This window comes from Rhinolophus sinicus, linkage group LG06, assembly GCF_036562045.2.
Source record: "Rhinolophus sinicus isolate RSC01 linkage group LG06, ASM3656204v1, whole genome shotgun sequence".
NCBI lineage: Eukaryota > Metazoa > Chordata > Mammalia > Chiroptera > Rhinolophidae > Rhinolophus > Rhinolophus sinicus.
The window spans coordinates 96,745,484-96,756,118 of NC_133756.1; the positions used below are offsets into that span (position 1 = coordinate 96,745,484).

The 10,635-nt window shown below is 37.5% G+C and overlaps 1 protein-coding gene across 1 annotated transcript in view; it reads right to left on the reverse strand.

Annotated features, from left to right (window-relative positions):
- CFAP300 (cilia and flagella associated protein 300) overlaps positions 1 to 7,093 on the reverse strand; it is a 30,177-nt gene extending 23,084 nt beyond the window's left edge. The window contains exons 1-2 of the mRNA XM_019712677.2: positions 6,943 to 7,093; positions 6,634 to 6,715 (exon numbers count right to left, since the gene is read on the reverse strand). Of these exons, the coding sequence (XP_019568236.1) occupies positions 6,634 to 6,715; positions 6,943 to 7,052 (192 nt within the window). The 5' untranslated portion in view covers positions 7,053 to 7,093. The remainder of the gene's footprint in view (positions 1 to 6,633; positions 6,716 to 6,942) is intronic.
- Between the last annotated feature and the right edge of the window lie 3,542 nt (positions 7,094 to 10,635).

A 10,635-nucleotide genomic window follows, 5' to 3' on the forward strand; every position in this document is an offset into this window, starting at 1 on the left:
ATTTAAAGACTGGCAACTTTTGGTGAAAGTACCAGAAAATAAGCACTCACACACACTGCTGGTGGAAGTGTGAATCTTTACATTTTGGGAAGTAATTGAATATTATCTTGAATATTAAAAACATGCATATCTTATGATCCAACAAATTCCACTTTTGGGTATGTGTCCTGCTGAAATGAAACCACCAGTAGGTAAGATTTACATATAAGGAATTTTTTTATAGTATTGTTTGTAGTGTCAAAACCTGGAAACAACTTCAATGTCCATCAATAGAAGAAAGATTGAATAAAATACAGTGCATTTATTTTAGATGGTATGCAGTTATTAAAAAGAAAGCACATATTAGAATAAAATGTAAGCTCCATCGAAGGCGCCTTGTTTTTCTTACTAACTCGTGTATTCCCAGCGCCTAGAAGGGGGCCTGGCATATAGCAGTTACTCAATAAATTGTATTGATTTTAAAGGAAAACCATAAGCATTTTGAGTAAAAAGAGAGTAGTTTAAGAGTAATGTGCATGATAAAACAAAACAAAACGAAGCCTCTATATGAACATAAACTGTGGAAGAACAGATACCAAACCATTCACAAGTACCTCAGAAGTAGTGGTTGTAGGCTTGTGGGAAGAGTGGGTGGAGAAGGTAAGGGTTAGGATTATTTCAGGATTGTTGATTCTATGAATAGTTCTTTGTTTAGATTGTTGCAACAAGTATTTCTCTTGACATTCCCTTCCAGCTATCACTCTTTTCCTAAATATCTTCTTGAAAGAGGAATCTGTTTTATTTCTCTACCAGTTATTCCTCTGTATCTGGCTCCTGCTCCCACCACTCAACTGAAAGTATACTTGACTTCCTAATTCTAAAATCAAATGGACAGTCCCTGCCCTCATGGAACTTACAGACTAAAAGGGTGGTTATTAACTAACATGCCATGAGTATTATGAAGAACTTCAGTGTGCTATAGAATCCCAGAATAGGCAGACCTAATCGAATAGTGTTGGAGAGAAAGGATAATGCAGAAAGAACATTTAGACTTAGATTTGAAAGCTGAGTAGCAGTGAGCTGGGCAAAGAGTGTACTGGTAAATGTTTAACGACTGATACCCCTCCCTCCCAAAAAAGCCCTGATTGTATAATAGCCATGTGCTGATTTCCACGGTGGAGTTTAAGCTGCCAATAGTTTAGCAACCAGCAAACAAAGATTCCTGAAAATTTAGCAGTCAAGCTGTTCTGATCTGATTCTTGCATGGCACTCGAAAAACTATTTTTTAAGGTGGAGACAATGGCAAGTTTAAGGTCTGTAAGGTAAGAAAGGAGGGGGCATCCCACTCAAGGAAAGTAAAGAGGTTCAATGTGACCAAAGTGGAAGGGGCAATGGTCAGATGAGGTACAGGAGTTAAACTAGACCTTGTAGGTCAAGTCAAAAATTTTGATCTTAATCTAAGATGGATCTAGATTGATCAGCATTTTGATCTATGGGCAGTAAGAAGACACTGAAGGGATTTAAGCAAAGGAAAGGTGATTAGAGTCATATTTTTAAAATATGGCTGCAGTGTAGAGAATGAATTGAAAAGCTACAGAGACTGGTTAGGAGGGAGGGTACTGTTGTGATCCAGGAAGATCTGATATTCACATCAGTCAAGCCTACAGCAAGTAGGGAGGTAGAGAGGTGGGTGGTTTCAGTTAATATTTAGGAGTAAGTGCAAAAAAGGGAGAAGGATGAATCAAAGATGACTACTGGAATTTTTGCATGAAAAACCAGGAGGAATGTCATTTAATAAGAAAGGGAACAGTGAAAAGGACTGGTGAGTGGGTGAAGGTTAATACATTCCACAAGTATTTGTGAATGTCTATGTTATGCCAAGCAAGACAAAGTCCCGTGACATTTACATCCTAGTGGTGGGGGTAAAGGTAAACACAGTACAGGTATCATACATGCTCAATTACGAAAAGTAAGTTTCCCAAAAAATTTTTTCTCAGAAAAAAAGGAAGTTGCCTTTTTTCTCAGAAAAAAAGGAAGTTCATTTTACAAACTCTTTCAAACTAGAGTGTTCATGCAACTATTTTAGTTTATGTAATATACGTTTTGAAAAGAAACATAAGCTGGAATTAACCTCAATCAACACTGGTTTTGAATGCTTTTTAAAGGTCTTCTAAATGAATCATTAAAAGGGAAAATTTAATTCAGATTTGGTAATCATTTCCAGGGGATATCAACTTACAGTTACATTTAGATGTCATTATAAATGGAAGTAGGCTAAGTAGGCTGCAATGAGTTGATCTGGAGCCAATGAAGTTAGGTCTTCATAAAGGCCCCTCAAATAAAGCAATACGATAGTTATGATCCTGAGATTACAACTGTATGCCTAAAAATGAATTAAAAAAAACCCCAACAACTCTACCCTAATGTATGCAAATTGTATTTCGGGTTTGTTATAGAATTTCCAGTGAGGCATTCAGAGGAATTCTCTGTATCTTAAATAACTTGAAGCTGATGTGCTTTGGCAAATATTAGATGATTCATAAACTAATTAATGATAATAAAGATTCTGATGTCAAAATGCATGTGAAGATTTGAATAAACTTGTTTCATAAAATGTGAGTGGAAAAGTATTTCTAAGTTAACAATTTTATATATAATTTTTAATGTATGTCTACTATAATAATAGGCCACACATATGACATATGAGTAGATATTTGATGGTATCATCTGTATGGCAGACTGTATCACCTATGTTGGATAAGTTTCTCATCAATTCTCTCCTTCTTTAAGTAATCCCAATTTTATTTGGGACAGCAACGTGCTCAGCTACACATCTGCACTTTCTAGTCTCCATGGTATGTGGCCATGAGATGTAAGCAGTCTGGTCATGAAATGTAAGCAGAAGTGTTGTGCAGATCTTCAGGAGAGCTCGGCAAATTAAGGACCTTCCTTGCAGTTTATGTTGGAAGATTCCCCATTATCCCTAGTCCTACGGTGAGGATGCCAAAAATACGTACTGAGCCCAGAGGTCTCTCTTGAAACTCAAAGTGAGATCTTATATTCAACTATCTAGGATACTGCCAATTGGATACACTTCAAATTTAGCATGCCTAAAACTGAACTCAATTTATTTATATTCATTTGCATTTTTCCTGCATTTAATGGTATCATCTGCCACTCCAATCAACCAAATCAGAAACTTGGTTATCCTACATGTTCCCGTTCTGCCTTACTCTCAGTATCTTATTAGTCATCGAGTACTGCCTTTCTCCTAAATACCTCTGCAGGCCATCCTGCTATTACTGTCTTAATTCAGGACATCACCATATACTGTCAGGAGGACAACAGTTTCCACTTTGGTCTCACTGCTTCCAGACTCAGTCCTAACAATCCACCCTCCACACTTCTGCCACAGTGTTCAGTATTTTATATTTTACTGTCTTCTTCAAAAGCTTTCAGTGACTCCTCATTAGCTAAATGAAGCTCAAACTCCTTTGTGTAGCACAAAAGATTTTTTCTAAAATATCCCCCCATTTTGTCTACCTGACAAACTTCCCTTCTTTCAGGCCCTAGCTCAAGTGACTTGTCCTCTGTAAACCCTCCTCTGACCACCTCAGTCAAAAAAAATCACTTTCTCTTTTGTGCCACCACAGCACCTTATGCATAGGGTATGTATATCATGTCTCTCTGCAATGCAATTTTTGGTCTGTTTTCCTCTTTAATTGTGTCTTGTTTGTCTGTACAGACCAAGGAACTAAAGAAATGTTTGCTGGATGAATGTTTCCTACCTTCTTTCCACCCATTTACTACCTCACAAATGGACTTCAGAATATACTTTGTTTTCAAGTTGAAAGGGAAAACCCCAAATCTGGAATTCTAGTGTAAGCAATATCCTTTGTTCAGCTATGAGTTTTTGCAATAGAAATGACATGGAAGTTAAATCAGAAGGCCTGATTCTGCTATTTGCTGGGAATTCTCACACAAATTATTTAACAATCCTGAGTTTGTTTCCCCAGCCATAAAATGGCGGTCAAAACGCCAAATTTACCAGATTGTTGTAAAGATTAGTGACAAATATATAAAAAGTGGTGAAAGCTAAATCTGGCACACAGGAGTCACTATTGCTATAGAAAAATACTTTGTAAAGTAGTACACAAATGTTAATAATAGCACTTATATGAGCCAGGCATTTTGTGATTTTATGTATATTATTTCCGTTAATCTTTGTAACAATCCCATCAGATATTCAGCATGATTTTCATATTCAAAAATACTTATTATGTGTCAAGCACATGATCATTTTTCAGAAAAGCAAAAGGAGGCTGAGGAAGGTTAAGTCACTGCTCAACGTCAAACAGCTTGTAAGTCACAGAGTTGGAATTTGAACATAGCTAACTAGAGGGTAAATAAGGGGAGGATCCAGGACTTTAAGCTCATATACTTTTAAGGGCTTGAAGAATACAAAAACATCTATTTTTGAAAATTTTCAAAAACATATGACCATGTGACCATATTGCTAGAATTTCTGAGTTCTTTGGAAGGGGGTTCTGCAAGTGAGGCGCTTGAGCCAGTGAGGGGCCCTGTAAATTCTTAGCTTTAAAGTAAATCTCCTTCTGGGCCATGCTCTTAGCTACAATGCTTTATCTCCTCCAAATTAGTTACATGAGTAAAAATCTCCTCCAAATTAGTTACATAAGTAAAAATGATTGTATGAGTACATTTCTTTGAATTGCAATATGCAAATAATACTGTCTACCTTACAGGAGAAAAATTAGGGTAAACAAACGTGAATTATTTTGAAAATTAGAAAAAAATTGCTGGTATTAGGGAAATTTCTTGTGCTTTATGGATAAATCTTGAATTTATTGAAGAATTCTGTGTCTACTGAACAACCCAAATGAATTCTACACCCTCCTCCATGAGTTTTTTCACAATACCAGTGCCTCTTTATTGGGTGATATTTTTCTTTGTGCCTAAGGCATCTTATATATCCTCATTATAGCAATTATTTCATTGTGTTGTAATTGTTTTACATTTCTAGCTTCCAAAACTGTACATGCCTTGTAACCTGAGATCAGATCTTTTTACCTTTTTAACACCTTTTACCAGGGACACAGTTAAGTATTCAACAAATATTTATAAGTGAATTATTTAAAGAATTTTACAGCACTCTAAAATTCAGTGAATTAAATCCTAATCTTTTTTTCTTTTTTAATTGAGAGCCAGTACTGGTATAAATGAAAAATACAAAAATCTAACCATGAATATTTGAGAAATGTCATTAATGCCATCATCAGTAGCATTATAATAGCATTATATTAACATGATAACACTATCTTAGGGAAAGAGAAATAGGCTTTTAAGCATTGAACAGTGTGCCCACCAAAATTCATGTACTTCCTGGAACCTCAGAAACTGACCTTAGTTGGAAACAGGGTCATAGCAGATGTAATTAATTAAGATGATGTTCTACTGGAGTAGGGTGGGCCCTTAATTCAATAGGACTGGTGTTATAAAAAGAAGAGACACATAGACACATGAAGGGAGATGGCTAAGTGACTTTGATAGTATAGAGATTGGAGTTCTGCAGCTGCAAGCCAACAAGTACCATGGATTGCTGGCAAACACTAAAAACTAGGAAGAGGTAAGGAAGGATTCTTCCCTACAGATTTCAGAGGGAGCATAACCCTGCTGACACCTTGATTTTGGACTTATAGCTTCCAAAACTGTGAGATAATACATCTCTATTGTTTTAAGCCACTCAGTTTGTGATACTTTGCTATAGCAGCCCTGGGAAATTAATACACCCTCATAGTAAATATTTTGGTTTATTAATTAGGGTATTATGTTCTTTACTGCACTTATTACTCTATATAAGATGACCTGATTGTTTTGTTTATTAGTCTTGCCACAGGCCTGTAAGATCCCGGAAAGCCAGGCTCCTGTCTTGTTCCGTCTTGTATCCCCAGCACCTGACAGAATTCCTCGCACATGGTAGGCCCTCAGGAAGTGTGTGTAAATGACTGAATAAACTATGCCAACTATAGACTAACAGCAATGCCTGAAGGACAAGAATGGCAGAGATAACATCATAGATCATAACAGTATTTTTCTTTTGATTGGGGAGGAAAAAAACCCCAGTATTTAAAATAATGTCACTGAATTTTAAGCAACGCACAGGAACTTGTACTTTCAAATGAGTTTTTTTCTTTTTTCAAAGGACTCACTTCCAGCAGCTGAAGACTTATTCCGTTTTTAGAATCTCTCATTTGGAACTGTTGTTAGAGCCCTTTCTCACAAGAGTAGGTTTGATTTCGAGAAACCACCAAAAGTAATTTGAAGCTAAGCCTAGCAAATAAAGCCGGGTAATCATACAAAAAATGAGGTGTTCGTATTAAAAATAGAGACTGATTTTCCAGAGACTGACTTTCCAAAATTGAAAGGATCTCTAATAGGATACTGAAGATGAGCTTATGTACGATATGATGATGGGAAATATAAAAGTTCCTTTTGACGTGTATCATCTGCACGTTTCATTATTCTTAAAACTCCAGGAAAACGACGTCAACAAGTAATGGAGTCAAGAATTTATGTAGAAGCGGGGAAAAAATTGAGAATCAGTAGAGGTCCAACGAACTCTTCAACCATACTAACCATAACGAAATCATCCTTCCGGTGGGCCTGAAAATTCTGGTCAAACCCGAACGCCTGTGCCTGGATTCTGCCCAGCATGGACCTGGAGTAGAGGAGGGAAAGAACAGTGAGCTTTAGGCTGGCACCCGCTGAGAGCGCCCATTCGGCCAGTCCCACCCACGGAACCCGCCCCTGCACAGGTGTTAGTGCAGCCTCGGGGTTTCGCTCAGGATGGGGCCCACCCAGCGCGGGCCGCCTCGAGGCCCGGCCCGCGTCTCCACAGCCGCAAAGGCCAAGGGGCTCTTCTCTCCTTGCCCCTCGGCCTCTCACCACTGCCGGAGCCGGCTGGTGGTCTCCGGGGTGCTCAGAGACTGGAACGTTTTCTGAGGCAGATATCTGAAGTAGTAGCCGCCCAAACCCCCCGAGTCCCCAGCAGCCATCGTGGTACTGCTTGCGCGTAAGTGGGCTTCGTTTCCATAGAGACGCGGGGCCCGACGCTATGGGGGCGGGGCGGGGCGGGGCGGGGCGGGGCCACGCAGAGCGGGGGCTGCCATAGGAGGAAATCAGCTACGCTTCGGACTGTGCTGGTGCCAGCGCTCCTCCTCCGTCCCATCTCCTACTCCTCTGTCCCCGCCTAGCGCTTGTGGAAACTGGGGGTCCGAGACAAAGGAAAATTGCCAATACATAGTTGTAGAAATTAACTCTTAATAATTACTCAGCATGGGTTAATTTCTTAGTCTCAAATGCTGTAATCTTACGTTTATAGTTACCTAAGTTAGATGACTCAAACATTTCCGAAGAAAAACTATTCTGAATTAATTAGATTTATCTATTTTGGAAGACAAATGTGTATGTGACTACTTGGGAAACTATTTTGTTTTACCATCCACATCTGAACGCTTAAAACGGTTTTTCCATACACACTACAATACAATATGCTGTTTAATAGAAACACATATTTCTTGTTTTCTATTGAAAATTACCTTTTGTGTCTATAATGTTTGCTGTTTTGTTTTGTCTAATTGCAGTGTACCTGGCTTCAGAATGGGAGGATAGTTCTTTTCCAGCTCTTTGCTAATTCCTTTTCCTTTCCTCCTAATCTTCAAGAACTCATCTTGATTATTCCTTACTCAGAAGCAGCAGCGGGACACACACACACACACACACACACACACACACACTATTTTTCATTGTCGATTAGTACTCCATTGCATTACTACACCACAGTGTAACGTTTTGGATTGTTCACAGTTTGACGGTATTCTGAGGCAGCTATAAACATCTTTTGATGGACTTACCCACTCATTCCTATTGGAAATAATATGCAAAATGAATGCTCAGTCCTAGGGCATAGTGGTTTTACTACATATTACCAAAAAGTTTTCTAAAGTAGATCAATTTACACCCCCAACAAGCAATGTGTGAGATTTCCAGTTGTTCTATTTTTTTGCAAGCACATAGTCTTATCAATCTTTTAAAATTTTAGCCATTCTGGTGAGGTTGTATTAATTTTTCATTGTGAATTTTAATTTGCATTTCCTTGATAGTTAATGTTGTCAAATAATTTTTTATATGCATATTGGCCATTTGGATATCTTCTTCAGTGAAGTGCTGAGTAAAGTGTTTTGTCCGTGAAGTGTTGTCAGTCTTTTTCTTATTTACAGGAAGTTTTTAAATAGTCTGGATATGAGTCCACTGACTGCCAGGTATACGTATTGCAAATATTTTCCTTTTTGTCTGTAGCTTGCTTGTAGCTTAGATGCTCAGAAAGTCTTAATTTTAATGAAGTCCAATTAATTTTCTTTTATGTGCCATGTTAGTTTTTGCACACACAGAGCCATGGAGCTATTCTTACACTTATGTCTAGGATCCCGCTCAAAATAATTTTTCTAAAGCTCGTTTCAGTTTTTCCATACGATTTTTCATTCAACCTACCTCTATACATTGATGAGACCATTTCTAACCAACTGTGTTGCAGTAGCACTTAAAAAAAAAAATCAAGCGATTGTTATACTTTATAAAAGCATTTTCCACGGGACCTAACCATGTAGTAATTTTTTTCTAGGTTTTTCCAGCTTTATTGAGATATAATTGACATACAATAAACTGCAAATATTTAAAGTGTACAGTGTAATGAAGATTGATATATGTGATCTTTGTGTCTTTTTGAATCCCAAAATAAAAATATAGATATAATTATCTTAATTTGGGTTCAAGATGCTAATTTAAGTGCTGGAACTTCTTTGCATACATTTTGCATTACTCAAAAGTAAATCATTTTGGGAGCACCTGGATAGCTTGGTTGGTTACAGCGCATGCTCTTAACAACAAGGCTGCTGCAATTGGACTTGGAGCTGAGCTGTACCTTCCACAACTAAGATAGAAGGATGACAACTTGACTTGGAGCTGATGGGTCCTGGGAAGAACCCATTGTTCCCCAATAAAGTCCTGGAAATATATACTGTTCCCCTTCCCCAATAAAATCTTTAAAAAAAAAAAAAGTAAATTGTTTTTATTGTGTTGATAAAATTCATCATTTTTTCAACCTTATAATCAATGGTTATACTTTGAGTACATAGTATTAAAGTTCAATGTTTAATTGGAAATTGATAGTTTTCTAATTGTTAGTTGTCACTTAAATATGCATGATTGGTATATGTTCTATTCAACCTTTTTTAATTCAGGCTTGACAATGTTTTTTGTTTTTTTGGGATCTTCCAATCATCTTTAAATTTAAAAAAAATCACATAGCATGTGTAATAAAGAAAAAAACCAAAGAAGCAAAAAGAGTACAAATATTCATAATCCCAGATACACATTTTTCAAGTTTTTTGAATAATGAAGAATATTTTCTATAGAGAATTTTACCAGATAAAGATGTCTGCAGTCTAAATTTCATCAACTCACACTTTAAGAAACTTTGGCCAGACAAGTATACAAGGTATGACAATTAAGTTCGCGAACTCATCCTAGAAAAAGTGCTACATACCTCATTGCTGAATATCACTATGGTCACCTTCGAAGTACTCGCCTTGGGAAGCTATGCACTGACACCCACACCTAGTCCACCCTTCAAAGCAATTTTGGAACTCTTTTTCTGGAATGGCCATCAGAGCTGTCATCATATTACCTTGATGTCCTGAATGTCATCAAAATGTCTTCCTTTCAATATTTTCTTTATCTTCGGGTAAAGAAAGAAGTCATTGTGGGCCAGATCAGGTGAGTAGGGAGGGTGCTCAATACAATTATTTGTTCACTGGCTAAAAACTCCCTTACAGACAGTGCCATGTGAGTTGGTGCATTGTCATGATGCAAGAACCATGAATTGTTGACAAAAACTTCAGGTCGTTTTCGTTTAACTTTTTCCCACAACCTTTTTAGCACTTCCAAAGAGTAAACTTGGTTAACTGTTTGTCCAGTTAGTACAAATTCATAATGAACAATCCCTCTGATATTAAAAAAGGTTAGCAACATCGTTTGGACTCTTGATTTGGACTGATGGAACATTTTGGTAGTGGAGAATTGGCTGACTTCCATTGTGCACTTTGACGCTTTGTTTCAGGGTCGTATTGATACACCCATGTTTCCTTATCAGTGATACATGGCCCAGAACATCATCTTGCCTCTCCAAAAGGTATTGGAAAACTTTGACTCTCCTTTGCTTTTGTTCATCAGTGAGCTCAGAAAGGACACACCTTTCTCATGCCAAGATTTTCAGTTAAGATTTTCCTGATTATTTCTCTATCAACGTTTACTTGGTCTGCTATGCTTCTCACAGTCAGCTGATGATTTGGACGCAAAATTTGATGAATTTTTGCAATGTTTTTGTCAGTTCCGTTTGTTACTGGCCGCCCTGACCTTTCTTCATTAGTGATGCATTCTCTCCCCTCAGAAAGATGTTTAATCCATTTGTACACTGCCGTTTTCTTCATGACATTATCCCCAGAAACTTGGACTCACATGTCCCTGATTTCACTTCCACTCTTGCCAAGTTTAACAAGAAACTTAACATTTGTTCATTGC